We start from the raw sequence: 22,403 nt of genomic DNA, 5'->3' as shown, positions 1-22,403 counted from the left end.
GGCCGTTTTTTACACCCACCCAATCTCAAGTTTTAATTAATTGGTGGGTTACGGGAGGGCGTGGAGCATGCTGGGGGATCCGGTCCCTATGACAAGGGCGAGGCTAGACGAGCCCGCCTTTAGGGGCCGGCCCCCCGGCCCACGCACCCCATTTGGTGAGAGTAGCCGGTCGGCCACCCTATGGGAGGCGACCGGGTTGGAGGAAGTCCTTCCGGTTGGCCAGCGGTGACGCATTTCCGGCGCGGGCGGGGTCAGAGGCCGCGACCTATTTAGGTCACAGTCTCAACTCAATCGGCCTCTTTCCTCGCCTGCGTCGTGACCTGCTCGCACCTGCTGGACCCCTACCCCCAGGCTCGTTAGCCTGTTTTATTTAACTCCCACCCACCCGTCCCTTAGCTAAGTAGTTCGAAAGGGTGTGGCGGAAAAGAGACATTGGAACACTGATCTAGATAGATGGCATAGACGGGAGTCCACCTTGAGCACTCCCTTAGGCCAGCACTGAGGGGAGAGAAGGTAAGCTCTCCACAGGGGGATGGAGACCACCGGTTGGGGAGGCTAGGGCGACAGGTACGAGCCTCCTGGGATCCTGGGCAACCTGGTGGACGAGTTGTGGTGCCCTGGAAATGGCGGACAAGGTCTCGAGGGCTGGGGCCCATCACTCTGTGGCGCAGGTGGGTTGCACCTCGTGTGGGCATCGCTTCCTGGGGAGAGCCTGGCCAGAGGGCCCCTTGGTGCTGGGGGGATACTGACATTCTGATGGAAGATGCATAATGGTAATGTACAGTTTAATTTTTGTGTTCTGATGATGAAGTTTTTAATAACGTTTTGATAATTATGCAACGTCATGTTTATGTGTGTTGATATTAAACATGGCCGTTTTTTACACCCACCCAATCTCAAGTTTTAATTAATTGGTGGGTTACGGGAGGGCGTGGAGCATGCTGGGGGATCCGGTCCCTAAGTAACCCCGCCCCGTAGTCCAATTGGAGCCCAAAGAGAGCCAAATTGGGCCCGGACTGCACCACTCGGCCCACAAACCCCTGGCTGCAAACGTCGATACGGTCGACCGCCCCCCTCCCCCAACCTGGAATTGCCTCCACAGGGAGGAGATATGAAATTCAGGCAAAGCCTGTCTTTCCTAAGGGGCAGAATACAGCCAGGCCTCTAGAGCTCAGGATAAAGGGGTACTCCCGTTTACCTCAAGAGGCTTGTATATTCGTATTAAACGCGTTTAATTAAAATGTTATGGCAGCTTTTGTAGAGGGGGGGGGGCATCGTTTTATGTTTTACCACTTCCCACTGCCTTGAACAGCCAGGAGCAGTTCAGTCCACAAGTCAGATCTTGCGCAGCTCACGGGTGCCAAAAGCACGGAGCTTTTGAACGCTAAAGCGAAACTTTTAAACGTGCTTCACGGTTCGCATTTATCCCCAATATACTGCCCAAAACACTAGCCAAAGTGTGATTTGCCTACATCGCAGCAAATTCATGATCTTTTTCGGAAGCAGCATATTGGCACGAATGTATTGCCAGTAAAGTATGTAAAGCGCTCTGATACATACGGGTCAAGCTAGCGCTGTATAAAACTTTTAAAATAAAAATAGGAGACTCTTCACACAAGAACCCACCTCCAGGTCTCACACTTTTCCTGTGCTGCTGAGGAAGGGTACAAGTGTGTCGGGTAACCCCGCAAACGTCCACCTTTTCCCAGTGTGCGGAAACGGAACCAGTCTTGGGTTGGAAAGGACGCAATTCATTTCCCCCGCTTTCGCCTCTCCGCAGTCGCTCTGAATACATACAGCTGCCATGTGGGAACATTAAAGAGACAGGCCGGGACGAGGGGGAGGGAGAGAGCGCCGGGGAGTGAGAGGTTAGCTGACATTTCTTTTTAATTGAGTTCCAGTCTTTGTGGCCCACGGCACAGGGGGCCCTGACCCCGGCTAGCTGCATCCAGATGTGCCTTTCCTCGGGGGAACCGGCAGACCCCTGGATTGTAGGAAGGCAGACAGAGGTGTGTGTGTGTGGGAGGGGGGGCTCACCCCCCACATCCCCATTCCCACTCTCCACTTCTGTACCGTGGCTGGATACAGAGCTGAAAGCCCTCCTGGATTTCAGCAGACCGGCCCCCTGGTCTGGCCACGTCTGCCCCGTCTACATCTGCTCTGCAAATTGGACTTGAATTGATGAGGCTAATTTCAAGGGGCGACAAGAAGGGGGCGACAGAAAGATGGGAAAATAGAGTGCGCGGGAATAAAAAAACACCGAGGGAAAGTTACCTCGAAAATGTGAAGGCGGGAAAAGAAATGAAAAAAATGAGGTAGAGGAGTAAAAGTTAAAAAAAGGGAGGCAGAAGAAGAAAGAGGGAGGAGAAAGTGTGAAGGAGGAGGTGGTGGCAAAGGGAGTCGAACATATTCAGTGATGGAAGGCGTGAGAGATGAAGAGACGAAAGTAAAGGCGGAAGACGTACAGTAAAAGAGAAAAGATTAGAAAAGGGTGAAATGCAGGATTAAGTCCGATTTCAGGAAAACGATACCATGGGAAGAGAACAAGCGCGGTGATGAGGAAGATAGAAGTGGCAGTATGAGATCTGAGAAAGAAGGAGGAAGGTGCTGAGGAGGTATATGAAAGTGTGGGGGGACCTAGGGAAAGAAATAGGAGGAGACATATTGTTATAATACAGCGAGTGCCATTGAGGAAAGAGGAGAATGAGGGAGAGAAATAGTAACTGAAATGCGTCTGAGAGGAGTGGAGAACGGAAGGGAAGCAATTATATAGAGAGTTGGAGAGGTGGGGGAGGGAGGGAGGGGGAGAAGGAAGAAGAGTGAAAGATACGAGAGATGCAGACAGCAAGAACAGGAGAAAGAGTACAGACATAGCGACGGAGACGTAAGACGACAGGAGAAAGTGGAGCGACGAAGGAAGAATGGAATGAGAAAACGAGCAAAAGAGGAGAAAAATCTCCCCTGGAAAGGACCCAGGCGAACTTATACTCTACCTAGAAGGCCCTTGTGGGGAATAAAACATCTCGCACGCTCCCAGGTCGACTGTGGGGTTCACAGACCGTGTGCTTCCGCCATCATTCATTCACTCGATGTTTTGTGGGCCTTAGACTGCTGTGTAACTGGGCGAAACTGGAAAAAGAGGTGGATTCCTAATATTACCTGAGCCCCCAGAGCTCCCTGATGAGGCTAGACGAACCCACTCTGGAGAAGGTAAAGGTGCCTGCTGCTAGCGAACACGCACTCATGCATTTAAAGCACCGAATTGCATACACCCATTTTGTTCTGAGTTTTAAGGGGCGACTTTTCACTTATAGTTTTTTCGTATTTTGTGATCTGCCTTGTCATGTTAATTTTGTGTGAGTGGGTAGGTTCACTTGCTGCTATATAATGCGCAAAAATACCACGCTTAATATACATTTTACATGGAATGGAAACACACCTGTCTGTCTTGTAAATAGAACGTTCATTGATTTCATAGATTGTGAAGCCTCTTCACTGAAAAATATGTCAGAACTAGATAGTATCTGCAAACCAAACAGCATATTTTTGGCAACAGAAATGTAATCTTTAATTACGATCTGGATATAGCCTTGACTTTCAAGTTTAAAATGTAATAAACACTTTACGGGTGACGATGGAAGTTGGCTGTATATAACATCACGGCCGCTTCGAAACTACGTATGGCCATATGCAACCTTTATCCACTTACTGCAGCGTTGTCGTGTGTTTGTCGGCCAATGAATTATACACAATTGTGTTTGTGGTGGGAAGGTTGACTCTAAATCTCACAAGAGAACAATTTGAAAAGCAACTGGTATAAAACAAAACATATTCTGCATATTTGAAAAGATTATATAGAATTTTTCTAGATGTGTGTGTATAAGGGTAAAATAAAAGCAAACGTAAGTATAGCAGTACGAACGTTAACAATAATAACACTAATATTACCGTGAATAGTAAAAGTTCTACTACTATCACCACAAATACTACTACTCCTACTAATATCAATATTAATTCTTAATAATAATAAAATAATAATAAGCTTGGAGGCGTAGAACCCTAGTTTCAAGGTGCTACACATTCTAATTTTATCTTGTGAAATGATATAAGTCCGCGATATTCTGCATTGCTTAAAACATCAAATATTAAACCCAAGAGGGTTTCATGTAATGCTCAAGAGCGACACAAGTCACAACATTCCAGTCTTTTACTGGAAAATCATCAGTAGAGAAATCTGTGGGACGCGACGGGGTGTGTGACTCAGGCGCTGCAGCCGAGCCAGTAACGATTGCAAAATATGTGCATTAAAGACTGAACGTTCAACGCACACACTTCCTGCTCGGGCATCCTGTAGAGACATCCTCGGAAAGGGCACACGGCGCCCGGGAGGGATGCCGAAGGCTTCCATTGTGCTGCGCCCCTTATCTGCAGAGAACACGTATCCTGTGCGCGGACGGGTCCGAGAGGCTTGAAGGCAGGACCAGGCTGCTTCCTTCCCAGCGCCAGTGACTTCACTTCCCAAATTTAGCCGAAAGAGAGAGAAAAAACACAGGCCTATTCGGTTAACTGTCCTCTGCCCTTTCTGTGTCACGAGAGGGAGACAGGGGACCACACTGGAAGGGGCTGCTGTTCTTACCCAGGGTGACGGTGACCCAATGTGGGGCCAACTGGCTGACTGCTTGTAGAGTTCGTAGAATTCAAGTAAATGCTTATCACGTGCATAGTTTCTCATGATGTATATTATCACGCGCATCTCTTGAAGAATGTTATCTTTCAAGAGACGCGTCTCTCGTGGCAATGATTACCTGTAAGCTTCAACTGTGAGTTTGTCACTTCTACAGTTGGAGTTTACCGGGTGTGGATGTGCTCCTGTGATGTGTTTTGGTTTATCTTAATAAACCCACTTAAAGACTTCAACGACGTCTCCTGTATATTACTTTCAACAAGAGAACCGTCACTTTACATTTGGCGACGAGGACCTCCATTTCACCAAAGAAAAAGCACATCACCTACCTTGCACGATCCCACTACCCTCACCGCCGACTCCAAGACCTCCACAAGCTTCACTACGGAAAAATCCGCCGCCGATTGGCCGTCTCCTCGCAATTTTGCATAATTTTATGCATTTCTACAATTGTTGACGGACCCTACTGCGCGTCATTTATGACGTTAACGAGATCATCATCTCGTTCCTAACACGTCATCACGCATGCGTAGGAGCGTGGTTACGCTTGGAGGCCATTTTAATTTGTTTCCACGTTACCATAACAACCAGTTACCGATCGGAGAGATCAGAAGGGAAACAACCGCGTTTACTCATTTAAAGGATTTACGGTGAGCGGTTTTTAAAGAAATATATTGAATTTTACCTCTTTTTGAGGATTCTAAAGGAATATTTAAACAACTTTCAGTAAATTTTAATTTTACAAATTTTGTCTTTTCAACATTACATTGCAATAAGCGAAATGGCCACGAGCCAGCAAATAGTTACATTAAATTATTTTTTACCAGTACCTGGGAAACCTAAAGAACCTTGGAGACATTGGTTTCAAAACTTTGAAAGTTATTTAATTGCCATAGGAGCTGATGAATACTCTCCTAAAAGGAAATTGGCAATACTTTACAGCAACTTAGGTAAAGAGGGCAGACAAATCTTCAACAATCTTCCCAACCCTCTTCCATCCTCTAGTGGTGGAGGTGACATTAATGAATATTCTGCTGCAGTTTTAAAATTGAAAAGAAAATTCCTTGAACTACCTAGTGTCATACTCGAACGTTATAATTTCATGAAAAGACGTCAGGAACAAGATGAATCTATTGAAGAATTCATATCTGCTTTAAGAAACCTTGCTGCTGAGTGCAGTTTCGGAACTTACCTTGAAACTGCATTGAGAGATCAATTCGTGTATAATTGCTGTCACAAGAAAATTCAAGAAAGAATATTGAGTTGTAGAGACCCTTCCTTATCTGAAGTATTAGAAATAGCTAAAGGTATTGAAAGGTCCATTGTATCGTCAAAATGCATTACTGAAACTTCTTCTCTCATTCAACCTGATACAAATATTAATGCTTTATATACTAGAAATAAGCCCTTTCAGAAACCTTTTCAAAGAAGAACAAATACCTTTTGTTTTCGTTGTGGTTCGAAAACACACTTAAGTAACAGCCCAATTTGTCCAGCTCAAGGAAAAAAGTGCACTTTTTGTCAAAAAATAGGGCATTTTCAAACCGTTTGTCGTAATCGTAAGATTTCTCAGATTAATAATATTTCTTACATTACAGGTGAAAACTCTGATGATGTCGAATTTATTAACACTGAAATGAAAAATACCACTATTAACACTGTTGAAATTGTTGCTCCCAATAGAAACTTAGTTGAAAAAGAAATTCTTTCTATTCATTCAGTTTCTATTTGCATGGTTGATTCCAATGGTCTGGCACACGCAAAAGATCCAACTTGCCAGGTAATTGTTGATCATTTAACAATTGACATGATGGCAGATTCCGGTGCCCCCGTGACCATTATCTCTGAATTACTATTCAATACTCACTGGTCTTCCAAGATTGCCCTTGAACCATTGGATATCATACCAAAAGCATATGCTGGAAAAAGCATTGAAATGTGGGGATATTTCATTACTAGCATAATTTGTTTAGGTAGAAAAATATATACAAAAGTATATGTTGCTACTAATGGAAAATGCATTGTTGGATGGCAAGATCTTGCCAAAATGGGTCTCAAGCTAGTCCCTGGTTCTGATTGCCCCGTTCAGATAAATGAACAATGTGATGTATCCTTCGTTAATTTCATTGATGTAGGAATAATTAACAAAATCATTTCAGATTTTCCAGAAGTCTTCAATGATTCAGTTGGTAAGATTAAAAACTATGAACATCACATTCGCCTTAAACCCAATGCTATTCCTGTCATACACAAATTGAGGAATGTTCCTCTTAATGTAAGAGATGATTTGAAAAAGGTAATTTTGAAGATGGTTGATGAGAAAATAATTGAAGCTGTTGACTCATCTTTATGGGTCAGTCCGATCGTAGTTGTTAAAAAAAAAGATTCCAGCATTCGTTTGTATACCGACCTTCGATCATTAAATCAAAATATTTTGATTGACTGTTATCCATTACCCAAAATTCAAGAACTTCTCACTGGACTTGCTGATTCTAAATTGTTTACGCTTTTAGACTTAAGGAGTGCATACCACCAAATTCCCTTAACCAAATGTTCATCTGAACTTACCACGTTTATTACTCCTTTTGGAGCCTTTAAATATCTAAGACTCCCCTTTGGTTTAGCAAGTGCCGCAAGTGTTTTTCAAAAATTTATGAACAGCGTTTTATGCAATATTAAGAATGTACAAGCATATCAAGATGATGTTTTAATTCATTCCAAAAATGTTGATGAACATGTTAAAGACTTATATGTTGTTTTATCTCGCTTCAGGGATGTTGGTATCACCCTTGGTACAAAAAAATGCAAGTTTTTTGTTGAAGAATTAGACTATTTAGGTCATTCCATCTCTACCATAGGTATCAAACCTAAACTTTCCCTTACTCAGGCCATTCAAGATGTACCCATTCCAAACAACAAAGATAATTTGAGATCCTTTCTTGGTCTCACCGAATATTATTCGAGATTTGTGATGAATTATTCTCAATTGGTTCAGCCTCTTAGAATTTTAATGAAAAAGGATGTTTCATTTTTGTGGAATGATGAAGCAGATTTGGCCTTTAATAACATCAAAAAGGTCATCATAAATTCTCCAGCTCTTTCATCCTTTACACCAGGTCTCAAATGTGGCATTTTTGTAGACGCAAGTCAAAAAGGCCTTGGTGCTGTCCTTTGTCAATGGAAAGGTTCAGTAGAACATACCATTGGTTTTGCGTCAAAATCACTCAGCAGTGCGGAATACAATTACAGCACCATTGAAAGAGAAGCCCTAGGTTGTGTATGGGCTGTAGAAAAATTTAAGATTTACATTTGGGGCTCTCAATTTTTATTATACACTGACCACAAACCTTTAATACATCTTCTAAATGGGAATGGCACTGGCAAAGCCTCTTCAAGGTTAGTTAGAATCCTTTCAAAATTAAATGACTTCAATTTCAGCATTCACCACATTGCTGGAGGCAGAAATATGAGAGCTGATGCTCTCTCTAGATTGCCATTAGAAAATAATAATGACGTACTTGGAAATGATATTGAGTGCGTTGTTGCCTCCTTAGAGGACTTAATTCTCTCTCCTCTTTCTATTTCTGAAGAGGATTGGTTCAAATGCTACACTGAAGATGAAACTCTTATGGCAGTAAAAAACCTTATAATCTCAGGCTGGCCCAAAATTCGTTCTCTTCCCGCCCCTTTAAAATCCTTTGCACAGGTTTCTGAAGAATTAACAATTGTTAATGGAATAATTTTTAGAGATGACCGTTGCATTCCACCTTTAATTTTGCGCAAAAAATTATTTTTCACTGCGCATCAAGGTCATCTAGGGGTAGGTGGTACCTCACGCAAATTAAAAGAGCATTTTTGGTGGCCAGCTATGGAAAAGAATGTAAATGATTGGATTGATACCTGTAGCATTTGTTTAGCTTCTGATAAACACTGGAAGTTACGAAATGTATCTTTACATAATGTTCCTATTCCTGATGACCCCTGGTTCAAGCTAGCCATTGATTTTTCAGGACCCTTTGAAATTTTGCCTCAAAATCAACGTTACATTGTCTCTGTTATAGACTATTACTCCAAATGGTTTGATTTTGATTTTTGTACTAACCCTGATTCTGCTTCAGCTATAAGATTTTTACAAAGGATTTTTAGGATGGAAGGACCTCCCAAAGAAATTGTTAGCGACAATGGTTCGCATTTTTGTTCTAACGTCATAGAGGAATTTTTCAAGAAATTTGACATAAAACACTTGAGAGTAGCCCTATATTCTCCTACATCAAATGGTTTAATTGAACGAATGAATCGATTTTTAAAAGAGGGCATTCAGACTGCTTATTCATGTAAAGAAAATGTAGAAATTTTTCTAAGAGAGAAAGTTTGGGCATACCTAATTACACCACACTCCACCACAGGCTTATCACCTTTCAGATTACTTAAGAAAAGAAGCCCACATAATACTGTTTGTCCTTCCTGGATTAAAAATCTGATTCCAGAGAAAACTGTTTGTTTAGCATGTTCTGACAGAACAAAACTTAAGAATAATGTTGAGAAACAACAAGCAGTACAAACACGGAATTTTAATGCCAAAGTTGTCTCTAACCCTGAAATTTTTGCAGTAGGTGATTGGGTCATGTTTAAGTCTGTAGATAGAATTAAAAAAGGCCTTTCTAAATTTTTCACTCCCTACTCAAGTACTTAAAGTGTCCAAAGGTTCTTTATTTTTAGATAAGAGAGGATGGCGTAATAAACGTTCACTTGTCAAATTAACTTCTGACCAAGCCAAGAGCATCCTCAGAACCAAGAGTGAAAATGAAAGTCATTCTGGGTCTTTTCTTGATTTACCACAATTAGAATGTCCAACTCCTAGTGACATTTCTTCTTATTCTCAAGTTACTCCAGTTTCTGATGAGGAAACTTCACCTCCCATTGAAATGTCACTTACTCTTACTGACGATGTTGAAAATGATAGTACTGCTTGCCAAACTTCTGATAATGCATCTAGAACTCATAGAAACTGCTCTTTTCCCACTCGCTTTAGAGATTATTATTTTTGTTAAGTTTCATTTCTAGTAGTTAAGTTTTCTTTCAATTTCTTTATTTGATAAGGAGAGAGGAGATGTAGAGTTCGTAGAATTCAAGTAAATGCTTATCACGTGCATAGTTTCTCATGATGTATATTATCACGCGCATCTCTTGAAGAATGTTATCTTTCAAGAGACGCGTCTCTCGTGGCAATGATTACCTGTAAGCTTCAACTGTGAGTTTGTCACTTCTACAGTTGGAGTTTACCGGGTGTGGATGTGCTCCTGTGATGTGTTTTGGTTTATCTTAATAAACCCACTTAAAGACTTCAACGACGTCTCCTGTATATTACTTTCAACAAGAGAACCGTCACTTTACACTGCTCCAGATGGACGGGACCATTAAGGTGAGAGCGTGCGGGGGCTGTGGTTGAAGGTGGGTTAAATGGTCCCTGCTCTCTAGGAGAAGGGCCAGGAGGGAGGGGCTGAAGCTGTACAGCGACACAAGTTGGGGGCAACACGGTGGCACCTTCATTTGGCTAGAGGGTCGACCTCGAAGCTGGGAAAGCTGGTATGAGTCTCGGCAGGGACGCCCAACATCTTGTGATTCTGGGCAAATCACTTAGGGGCTTATTTACAAGCCCCTTGCGCCACTTTCGCGTCATTTGTAACATGGGAAAGTGACGTACGGGTGGCGCAAGGGGTTGGTAAATAAGCCCCTTAATCTTCACGGGTCTAACAAAATGAATCTGTCCGTCTGTAATGCAACTGGTGCTCATGTAAAGAGCTCTGATACCTTCGTGTCAAGTCCGCCCTATAAAAACTCAAAAAGATCACTTAAATTGAGGGTGCTGCCTGGAGTCGCTTGTAAAGGTGGAACTGAGTGAGCGCTCACCGTCCTCTATCAGGCGCGTCAGATTTGGTAGGTAGGGGAGCTCTCTGCTTCCCAGCGCTGAGAGGTGCTTAGATCCATGTAGTGGCGGCTTACATACGTGGCTTCACAACGTCTTCAATTTAGCTGTCTCTTTCAGGGCTTTGGCTGAAACTTCGTATTCGTTTAAAGTTGTGATCAATACACGTTGTTTCTAAGCGCTTTGTGTTTTCATGCCTACATCTTTGGAGCGCATTTTCTCCACTAGCCAGTAGAATAGTTCACGGTTGAATGCGCCAGCTGTAGACATATGTGAATAACATGTTAACGTTAAAACGGAGCCCGGGTCTGCGGTGCACCTATGAGCCCTCCTCTTTGCCCAGGGTCACACTGTTTGACCGAGTGAAAACGCCGGAATTCTGTTATGCCGACATCTGTGAGCAATAGAGCTGGAGATTTTTTGCAGCATAATCTCGGTCGAGCTGAATTTGATATTTAACTTGTATTGCTTTGGGGACAATTAAGAGTGAGAAATTAAAAAACAAGTTAGGGACTATAAACACATTTTCTAACTAAAGCGGAGAGCTGGCATTTCAGACCAGGTACCTTGTTTTCATTCCCAGACACCAGGCCACCAGCCACGTCTCCTGTGCCATGGATAATTAACCAGCGAGAGAATGAGATTGATAGAAGTAATAATTTCACCTCCCATTCAAAATAAACAGGATTCCAGGGGCACGCGCTCCGACGCCAACCTGGGGACAGAGCACAGCTGCTTGCTACGTTTCCTTATTCCTCAGGTGGTACTCCGCCTCTTTGCCCGCACATAGACTGCCTGGTCAGGGTGAAAATACAAGGTGATCTTGTCAGGGATGCTTTTTGAAGCATCATTATTGTTTCACATAGCTCCAATGTGCACTGTTTTGCCCTCTGCAGTTGGCCACATCGCCTGCTCGTCGACATAGAATGGAACTGCATCGCAGTGGTGCTACCCTGCTAGACACGATTGTAGTTTGTTTCCCCCTAAACGACCCCCGTAGGTTGAGAGCGCCCACTCCACCCAGTTTATTGCCCATGGCGTCAGGAGGTGAGGCCAAAAGGGTTTCAAAAGAGGTCGGGGGAGGGAGGGCTGGCACACTTTGTATTCACGGTTTTAATTGTACAGGTTTTAAGGCTGTCTTTAAAAAACAAAACAAAAAAACAACTTGATTTTGTTGAAACCGCAATTATTTCCTGTAAAACCTATTACTATGCACTGACCTCCAACCCACATGCGTGGTGCTACTGATAACTGGCAATCGTATCGCTTGTAATCTGCCATTCGTATGGCATTGGCACCCAATAAACCCTTTTATCAGGGGTTGGACTGGTGCCCCGGAAAAAGGGGCAGACGCAGGTCTGTCAAGATGCCGCGATTCACACCGGGCCTGAGAGAGTACTTTAAACATCCCATCCTCCCCTAGAATATGCCTCCCCTTTAGCTGCCCTGCTGTGCTCATCCACACTTCTCTTTCACAGCATTTCATTCCCATCCCACTCCTCTATTTTTGTGCTTTTCCGATAATAGTTCCAGCCTTCTTCTCTCTGCCCCCTCACTGTTCTCCAGAACAAGCCTCTTTCCACCCCCCTGTCTCGCCTTCCATCGCCACGGGCTACCCTCAGTCTCCTCACTCTCGCCGCTCCCTCCAGGGGGGCTGTGAAGTCTGGGACGACTCCGGGCCCTGATGAGAGACTCCTTGATCTGACAGAGAGAGAGAGAGATAGAGATACAGACCGCCCCTTTTCAGCTGAACTCCTCTGATGAAGCCGCGAAGTGCAGCACGTGGCCGCGCAAGATATTGCTGAGAGCAGCAGGGGACGCATGATATCTGGGCGGGGAGGTGGGATTAGAGGTGCTGGCACAAGGAGGTATGAGTCAAAACGACCCCACGCCACGGGCCAGCTCTGCTGGCAAACCCCACAACCACAGCCCAAATGCTGCACGCTTGTCGATCTCGGCGCCATGCAGCATCGCAGTAACATTAAGAGCTGAGTATTTTTTTTGTACTTCGAGCGATGGGTTACGTCCTGTTAATATAGCTCACCTCCCCGGCTAAACACAATTCATATTATTGTTAAGCTACCATGAAAAGCATACGGCGAAGAAAGGAGGTACACAACAAATTCTTAGCTCGATGAGGAGCCAATAATTAGGAAAAATTGAAGAAATAAATAGGTAAAATGAAGACAAGACTATTAATGGAATGAATTAAAAAGGAAAGAAAGGCAAAACTGATCAGGGAGAACGCAAAAAGTAGAAAGTAAGGAGAGAGAAAGAAAAGCACGGAAGGGAAGATAGGTACACAGAAAACCCAATGAAACAAGACAAGGAAAACAGGGAATAACGAAAAGGAAACAAAGCAAGAGAACAGAGCGAGGGAAACACAATTAGAAAGAGGGAAAAAGAAAAAAGAAGAAGCGCATTTTGTTACAAGAATAAAGAAAGTGAAGGGATAACATTTTTCTGAAACTGAAGAAGAGCGGATGAAAATAAATTACAATCGAAAACTGACTAGATCTGCAAGAATGCTAAATGATAATGGGTTAAAAAAAAAGTAAAATAGCAACGTTTGTTCCAGCAGCACAATTGTACATGACGATGTAGTTTTTGGAGTGCTATGGAGGTGCGTGGTAACACTTAAATTCATAAAACAAGATTTTTTTTGTATGCATCGCCATATGCGTTCAGAGATTTAAAGTCACTTCTGGTTCTAATATAAGGCCTGGTCACGTGGCAAGTGCTCTCACCTCCCGGCACCCTAGCACTAGAATCACTACAGGGCCCTTAGGGCTTGATCATCTGAGGAGGGCTATCCACCCCAAGCAGTGACATCATTAGTAGGCGTTAGGGTTTGCTCACACGAGGTGAGCTATCAACCCATTCTCTAGCAGTGATATCACTAGAATGCCATATGGTTTGACTCATCAATGCAGATCTCTGATTCTCGCATCCTTTGCTAAACCATTTTTTCACACAGATACATAATTATTCAGCACATAAAACTTGGACTCCAAATATAAACTGATCACAAACATGATAATGGGACCCACAGATCCAATCCCTCTCTCTCCCACCACTCACCATTCACACCTTTAAGTGCTGCGTCCAAAGACAAGGTAAGAACATCTCTTGCTCAGACAGGCACTACCTGAAAACCTTTCCACATAGACTCAAAAGAAAGACTACAAAGTTCCAACCACACAATCCACACAGTCAATTGTGCAACCCATTTGAGAAGCGCTACAGCATTCTAGGGGGCTTATTTACAAGCCCCTTGCACCACCGCCGGTTTACGCCCCGATGTGCAGGTGGTAAGCACTATATAAATACAACAATACAATACAATAAATATATAGCATCTCTGTACATGGGATTCTCGAGGTGTTGGAGGCCCACTGAAAGCTCAGCGCTCTAGAGAGCGATTATTGCTTTAGGTTAGAGGCATTTGTATGGCACACACTCTGCCACAGGTGAGACAATAGAACACAGTCGACACTCTGGGTGTCTTTCCAACATGGCTCTGATGTTTCTATATATTTATTGACTTCACAAGGGGCTAAGATTCTCCTTTCAATGACCTCAGATGGCTGAGTTGTGATTCCCTGCAAATAGTCTTCATTCTTGATTCCTATTCTGGCCAGATTTCAATTGAAAGCTAGTCTGACAGTTCATTTGCCTATTTGCAACTATTCTATGACCCTGCTCTGACCCTCACAGCAGGCTCAGAGAATAGCTACAAGTATACAACAAAGGTCCTGTTAAAAAAATTACACTGCAACAGAAAGCAATTACAGACAAAACTGAAAGCACTCAGCAGGTGCAAAAGTTCAATCTTATCATTAGTAACCATTCCCTGTAGTGCTTCCTGAGGGGCCCCTTCAGAGTTCAGCAAATTACAGATAAGGAAGCAGGTGCCAGCCAGACTGGAAGTTTAAATTCAGTGACACATTAACCAACCCCAAATTAATTCATGTCAGTTGAAGCAGGGCAGGTGTGCTTGCTTTTTTTCACCCCCATAATCTACAGTGATAAACCAACCAGAGGGTGGCAGTGATGTACCAGAGGGTGGCATGGGTGTACCAGAGGGTGGCAGTGGTGAAACAGAGGGTGCTGTGAACCTGTGATGATGAACCAGATGTAGAAACAACATAGTCACGGCCGTTGCGAGCCGACAAGTAAGTTCGCTATTGCGAACTGGTACAGAACCCTCGCGAACTGGCAGAAATCCTTGCGAACATAAAAAAAAAAAATCCGCAAATTCGCGAGAGTTCGCGGATTTTGCGGATTGCGAATCCGTAAATACGCAAGTTCGCGGATTGCCAATTCGTAAAATCCGCCCATGCTTATGCACTACTCACCCGTGAGGGTCTCAAGGCGCTTGAGGGAGGGGGGGATGCTGCTACTGATCAAACAGCCAGGTCTTGAGAAGTCTTCTGAAGGCCAGAAGGTTCTGGGTCTTTCGCAAATGAATGGGGAGGGTGTTCCATGTCTTGGCGGCAAGGTGGGAGAAAGATCTGCCACCGGTGGTCATTCAGTGGATGCGTGGGATGGTGGCGAGGTCAGCTTAGCGAAGCTGGCAGTTCGGGGTGTAGAAGGTGAGTCGTTTGTTGAGGTATGCTGGTCCGGCGTTGTGGAGTGCTTTGTGGGCATGGGTGAGGAGCTTGAAGGTGATCCTCTTGTTGATGGGAAGCCAGTGCAGGTCTCTCAGGTGGGCAGTGATGTGGCGGGCGATGCAGAGGATGAGGCATGCAGAGGCGTTCTGCATGCATTGAAGTATTTCCTGTAGTTTGGCAGTGGTTCCAGCGTAGAGGGTGTTGCCGTAGTCCAGCCTGCTGCTGACAAGGGCTTGGGCGACCATCCTTCTGGTTCCGGAGGGGATCCATCTGTAGATCTTGCGAAGCATGCAGAGGAGGAGACAGCGTTGACTTGCTGGATCATGAAGAGTATTGAGTCCAGGATGACCCCCAGGTTGTGTTCATGGTTGGTGGGTGTCTGTGCAGCTCCCAGCGTAGCCCACCACCAGGAGTCGTCCCAGGCGGAGGGGGTGAGGCCGAGGATGAGGATCTCCGTCTTGTCAGAATTCAGTTACAGCCGGTTGATCTTCATCCATTCTGTGACGGCTTTCATTCCTTCATGGAGGTTGGTTTTGACTGTGACCGGTTCCTTGGTGAGGGAGAGGATCAGCTGGGTGTCGTCGGCATACAAGATGATGTTTAGGTCGTGCGATCCGATGATGTTGGTGAGTGGTGCCATGTAGATGTTAAAAAGGGTCGGGCTGAGGGATGATCCTTGGGGTACGCCGCAGGTGATCTTGGTGGCTTCGGATCGGAAAGGGGGAGGCTCCGCCAGCCTCGCCCTCGCCGCTGTTCCCCGCATCCAACGAACGACCTGCGGCAGCAGATCCTTCTCCTACCTCGCCGCCAAGACCTGGAACACCCTCAATACCAACCTACGGCAGACCCAAGATCTACTCGCCTTCAGAAGACTCCTCTAGACCTGGCTCTTCGAGCAGTAGCGGCACCCCCCTCCCCTCAGCGCCTTGAGACCCTCACAGGGGAGTAGCGTGCTTTACAAGTACTCTGATTGATTGATTGATTGATTGACTCTCTGGGTTCTGCTGGTGAGGAAGGAAGTGATCAGGTCCAGGGTTTTGTCATGGATCCCTGTGTCGTGGAGGTGTGTGTGTAGGTTGTGGTGACAGATGGTGTCAAAGGTGGCTAAGAGGTCCAGGAGGATGAGGGCCACAGTTTTGCTGTGGTCCAGCAGGATCCTTATGCCGTCGGTGGTGGTTCGGTGCTGTGGTGCTGTGGTTGCTGCAGAAACCGGGTTGGGACGAGTCCAGGATGTTGTTCTCCTCTAGGAAGTGGGCCAGTTGTCTGTTGACAGTCTACTCGATGACTTTTGCCAGGAACGGGAGCAGGGAGATGGGCCGAAAGGTTTTGAGGTCCTTTGGGTCCGCCTTAGGTTTCTTGAGTAGAACGTTGATCTCGGCGTTTTTCCAGCTCTCCGGGAAGGTGGCGATCTTGAAGGTGCTGTTAATGATCTTCTGGAGTTGGGGTGCGATGATGGAGCTCGCTTTGTTGAAGATGTGGTGGGGGCAGGGGTCGTATGGTGAGCCAGAGTGGATGGTGATCATGATTTTGATAGTGCCATCATCGTTGACGGGTGCCAGGAGAGTAGGAGGCCGGTGTGCTTGGGGGGCGGTAAGTCTGAAGTGTCGACGTCTGTCAGGGGCGTCTGGGTGTTGAAGCTGTCATGGATGTCAGCGATCTTAAGGTGGAAGAAGGTGGCTAGGGGGTCGCAGAGGTCTTGCAATGGTGGGATATTGTTGGAGGTGGAGCTTGGGTTGGCGACTTCTTTCACGATGTTGAAGAGCTCGTTGCTGATGTGCGCATTGTTATTGATGCATTCATTGAAGGAGGTCCTTTTGGCGGTTCAAATGAGTTGGTGGTGCTTGAGGCTGGCGTTCTTGAGGCATGCATAGGTGTATGGTGTCTGTTTGTGGCACCACTTCTTCTTGAGTCTTCGGCAAGTCTGCTTGGAAGCCTGGAGGTCGACGGTGAACCAGATGGCCCTCCTGTCGGTGCGTCTGTTTGAGGGTTTCCTGATCGGGGCGAGAGTGTTGGCACAGTCGTCTATCCATTCCCTGAACTTTCGGGCAGCTGTGTCGGTGGGGTTGGTTGGTGGGTCTCAGGCAAGTGTGGTGAATTGCTGGTCGTCGGTGACCTTGTTCCAGGTGCGATGTGGGATTCATTGCAGGTGGATGTTCATGGTGTGTTTCTAGAAGGAAAAGTGGGTGCAGAGGTGGTCGGTCTAATGGAGTTTGGTGGTGTGGCTGAATGTGACATGGTTGCTGGTAGTGAAGATGGGATCAAGCGTGTGTCCAGCAGAGTGGGTGGGTGTCGTGACAAAGTGTTTGAGTCCGAGGTTGTCGATCAGGGTGGTGGAGTTGCTGTTGTTGTCGTTCTCGAGGTGGAAGTTCATGTCTCCAAGAAGGATGTAGTCTGTGGAGGCAAGTGCATGCATGCTGATGATGTTGGTGATGGAGTCCCTGAACTGTGGTCGGGGTCCGGGGGTCTGCAGGCGAGGGTTCCTCTGAGGATGGTATTGTGATTGATGTGGATCTGGAAGTGCAGGTGTTCAGCTGTGCTGAGTGTGTCTTCGGTGCTGGTCGAAATTCTGAGGGTATTCCTGTGCACGGTGGCAATTCCTCCTCCTGGTTTGTTGGTGCGGTCACTGTGGTTAATCTTGTAGCCGACCGGGATGGCTAGGGCAATGTCGGGCGCAGAGGAGGGGTTCATCCAGGTCTGCGTCAAGAAGGCGACGTCCGGGGAGGATCAGTCGCGATGGTCCCAGAGTTCGACGGCGTGCTTGTGGACTGAGCGGGTGTTGAGTAGTATGCATCTGGGCAAGTTGAGACATGCCCGGTAGGAGGGGCAGGATGTGCAGGTGTTCGTTGGCTGGTGAAGCTGCAGTTTCGGCAGGTGAAGGGTCCGTGGGTACGTTTTGGGGAGGCCTGGTAGCAGGTGGATGATCTGCCGGCATTGAGTGCGTGGTGGAGGTTGGCGTCATAGTGTGTCGGGTGTAGTGGTGCTCACGGGGGCCGGGGGGTCTGGCGCTGGACACGGCCCAGGCACGGACGGGCACAGATGGGCTTGCCTTAGGCGCACCTTCGTTGTGCCAGTAGTGCGCCCGCGGCACGTGGCCGCACAGCGGCGGCCATTAAGAAGGGGAGGTGGGAGGGAGGAGCAGCTGGGAGGTGGGTGCAGGGAGCGAATGGGTGAGCGAGGGGGGCGGGTCGCAGGGGACGCAGCAGAAGGAAGGTGAGCAATGCAAAATATGAAGAATAAGAAAGTTAGAAGATAGGAGCAAATGCAGATGAGGCAGATAAAATCAAGTAAAAGCAATAGAGGTGAAATGCAGTGACAAATGAAAAAGTGAAGAGAAAAGCGGCAGGCGGAAGGGGAAAACAGAGGAGAGGACTGGCGCAAACTTGCGGCAGCAGCGAGGGCGGGAGCACAGGCACAATCTGGTGGTGCTGTGCGGAGTGGGGAGCGACCTGCCTGTAACCAGAGTCAAGGGTCGCTCTCTTCACCGCGCAGTGGCCGCCATTAAGAAGGGGCGGTGGTAGGGAGGAGCAGCTGGGGGGCGAGTGCGGAGAGCGAATGCGTGAGCGAGGGGGTGGGGGCGCATCGGTGGGAAGAGGAGAAATGCAGAGTACAAAGAATAAGAAAGTTAGAAGATAGGAGCAAAAGCAGATGAGGCAGATAAAATCAAATAAAAGCAATAGAGGTGAAATGCAGTGACAAATGAAAAAGTGAAGAGAGAAGCGGCAGGCAGGCGGAAGGGGGAAAACAGAGCAGAGGACTGACACAAACTTGTGGCAGCAGCGAGGGCGGGAGCACTGGTACAATCTGGTGGAGCTCTGAGGTGTGGGGAACGACCTGCCTGTAACCAGCGTCAAATGACCCACCTGGGGGTGACATACGATGAGTACGTTTTCAGAGTCCAAGTGATCCTAACTGGCAGCCTAGACTGTCTATGACCTTCAGATGCTTCAGTGCTTGATATCGGAAGGTCTGTCCGAGGTCGCCGGCTCCTTCTTTCCTGACCGACGCCATAAAGTACTCTATTTTTGAGAAGACTATCACTGGGTATGAGGGGTATTGCTGTGCTTGTGTGCACCCACGGCTGTCTCTATCAATTGTGGCTCGCACCTCCACAGGAAGAGAACAATTCTCCCAATTGGAAGTGTGCCATCTTCCGGTGTCACCTTTTTTTGTGTACAGGCGTGATAATCTTCCCGCACTCGTGAAGCTGCTGCTGGGTGCCTGCGGACCTAATTTGGATGGATGAGAACATGTAACTGTGTCCTTCTGCTTTTGGTGGTCCTGACAATCTAATCAACGTGTTGCCAGCAGGTGCAACATGTATCTTTGGCTGGTGTACTTTGAGTGGCTTAGGTGCTGGTTCAAGACGCGTAGTCAGAACCTGTGATTTTTGACCATTGCAACTGTTTAGGTTATGCAATATTGGGAATGTCATGTTAGTGGGAAAGTGGAATACTTCTGAACAGCTTGCATATATGTTTCTGTCGCTTTTGATTCTGGGAGGGACTGCTTGGATTATGAGCACCTTGGAGAAGTATGCATATGGGTTTATGTTGCTTATGAGGGTGAGGGGATAACGGGACAAATGAATACCTGTGACTAGAACAAATATTTTCATGCTGTTCTGCTGCTAATGGGAATGTTCTACATTTGCATACAACTGTAAAGTATTTCTCCAAAGCGTATGTCAGTTTGATTTCAATGTGGGGTACAATACAAAGACCAGTGTTTTATACATTCGGTGTGAAGTCTTTTTGAGCGTACACAGTGTGTTGCGAGGGTGGGGTTGTGCTCATACTTTACACTTTGACCCTGAGGGTAAGCCTGACTGCTCTCTGACAAGCTAGCCAAGGGTGAACACGGGTTATCGCAAAAGTGTATTGTATTCATCCTATCTAGATGGTTGGATTCTCCCTGGCTTTGGTGTGTCCGAGCCAGCCAGAAACCACTGGGTCCCCTAGGTTGCTCGGTAGTCAACATATTCAATGTGGTGAGAGGATGTCTCACAGATAACTTTCATACCCCAGTCAAGTGCACTAAACCTGTGAAATGCCTGTGAGGACATGCTAACATCTAATCTGAAATAACCAAAAGGAGAACAGCCCACTCTTACTCTTAACTTTGCTCAACCTCAACATCTATGGGAGTTCCCAAAAAAGGAATCTGTGTGGATCAGGCCACGGATAATGGAAAGCAGATGCTGTATTTAACATATTTTGCAAACAGGCTCATGATCATTAGTGGTTCTTGGCATACCAGCAGACAGAACGCCATCAGACTGCATACCAAAAAGTGTAAAAAACCAAAAAAAAAAACAATACAGCAGGCCTTTTCTATCTATGCATCCAGTATCTGGGACAACTTCCCCAGATCCATCAGGACCGCCAGGCGCAGCTCAAACTTAGGAAAGAGTTGAAAACTCACCTTGTTAAGAACTCTACATCACAATGCAATAAGTGTCCACAACCCAGCATCCTCTCCTCAGTGCTTTAAATGGGCTGGTACTCACCGGTACTGAGTATCGGCACTTCTTATATTTATCCTTTCAAATACCAGCACTTCTCCCCCACCAAGGAGAGTACCGGTACTCATTTCTGATGTACTGTTTATTGCTAATTCTGTGGCGGCAGGGTGGAGCCTGCTCCCAGGGTACTCTGACAGTTAATGTGGCCCTGGAGCCCCGTGCTGAGCCCCTGATGAACTGTTCAACAGCAGCTCAGTTGCATTATGTCTTCTAGGACGTGTGGTTTTTGAAAATGTCACCTTCACACTGAGCTTGACAGAGCAGTGTCCATACCAATCAGACACTGCTCTGTCAATCACATTTACACTATGGTGTGCATTTGTGCACACCCTGGAAGCCAGGAGACCTGCTGAGAGCGGCAATTAAGGAAGCCAAGGGAGGTAAGGAGTTAAAAGTGTCTTTTATCCTGCGTGAGCCTTTTCTGTGAGTGTTTAACAACTTGTGTGTGCGTTTACGTGTAAAGGAAAGAGGAAGATAGAGAATGTGGATACTCTACGAAGGTGTTTTAAAGAAAGTGTGCGGACTGCTTTGTATGTGCATGTGTGTTCAGGCCTGTGCGAGTGTGTGCCCCACATGAGAATTTGAGTACTGACTTGAGCCCAATGCAAATAACTAATAATAATCGGGTGCTGTATGTATGCTGCAGGTTTGATCAAATTATGCAGCAACAAAAGGCAAAGTATGCGGTGTAATGCAGAACATATCCTGATTATATTAATTATTTTGTTATTTTTATACTTGTTAATACTGTCGGGGCATAGGTTGCACTTCAGTCTAACACAAAAAACATAGCAATAAGCAACAGAACTGTGAGAAGTCAACATTTGGAAAAGACCTTCCACTGCGCAGCAGCACGTGTTGCTACTATTTTACTAACTTTTGAACTGTTTGAGGTAGAAACAATGTTTTTTGTTAAAAACTGCAGATTATGCAGCAGATGATGCGGCAAATGCGGCAGATCCATAATTTATGTGAAATGGAATCGCATAATTCCACTTCCCTGACAATAACAGTGTGGCTTCAGGAAGCTGCACTAGATAAACTAGTATTTGCAAAGCCATTAGGTGTGGCCTTGGTAACGCTGTTGCAATCATTAATTCAAAAAATAATATTGCACTGATATGCCACAAAAAAGAAAACATACTTCCTATATGTGGAGAGCCTAAGAATGCAAAAATTAATTTTAATTAAAAAAAGATTTACCATTGCATATAATTTAATAGTATTGATGGGGGTAGTTTTATGTAGCTCGAATTAGACCCACAGGTATCAGAGTGCTGTACATGAGCACCAGTTGCATTACAGACAGACACATTACTTTTTTGGGGAGGCATGGGGAGATTACATGATTTGCCCAGAATCACAGGATGTTGAGCATCCCTGTCAAGACTTGAACCCGGTTCCCCAGCTTCAAGGTCGACCGATCTAGCTGTTCAGCCACATCATCTCCCCAATTGGTTTACAACCCCTTTTTTGGTCTCGGCTTGCGTAGGCTGCGCTTGCGCAGTCTCGCTGCTGAGATTTTATGTTTCTAGAGTAGGGAGGTAAAGGAGCCAGCTCTTCTCCATTGGCTGGCTTCCTAAACGGCGGCCAGCCATTGGAGAAGAGCTTTGCTTGTCACTCTAAGCCCCCTCCATTTTGGATTGAGAGGCGTGTTTT

General features: G+C 45.8%; 1 protein-coding gene and 1 long non-coding RNA gene across 4 annotated transcripts in view; both read left to right on the top strand.

Annotated features, from left to right (window-relative positions):
* The first annotated feature begins 2,867 nt into the window (after nt 1–2,867).
* FLI1 (Fli-1 proto-oncogene, ETS transcription factor) overlaps nt 2,868–22,403 on the top strand; it is a 697,892-nt gene continuing 678,356 nt past the window's right edge. The window contains exons 1-2 of one of the 3 annotated variants that reach the window (XM_078681987.1): nt 4,239–4,680; nt 10,085–10,106. In XM_078681987.1, coding sequence (XP_078538113.1) covers nt 10,089–10,106 — 18 coding nt within the window. In that variant the 5' untranslated portion in view covers nt 4,239–4,680; nt 10,085–10,088. Of the gene's footprint in view, nt 3,211–4,238; nt 4,681–10,084; nt 10,107–22,403 lie in introns of those variants that run through there. The other 2 variants (XM_078681988.1, XM_078681986.1) reach the window with 2 other exon arrangements.
* Nucleotides 4,689–10,032, top strand: LOC144823457 (uncharacterized). The gene is made up of 2 exons (XR_013608796.1): nt 4,689–5,334; nt 9,957–10,032. It is a non-coding gene; the product is annotated as an uncharacterized LOC144823457 (long non-coding RNA).

This window comes from Lissotriton helveticus, chromosome 3_1 (assembly GCF_964261635.1).
Source record: "Lissotriton helveticus chromosome 3_1, aLisHel1.1, whole genome shotgun sequence".
NCBI lineage: Eukaryota > Metazoa > Chordata > Amphibia > Caudata > Salamandridae > Lissotriton > Lissotriton helveticus.
Note: the sequence above shows the minus strand (reverse complement) of the source record. Positions and strands in the feature narration are given on the sequence as shown.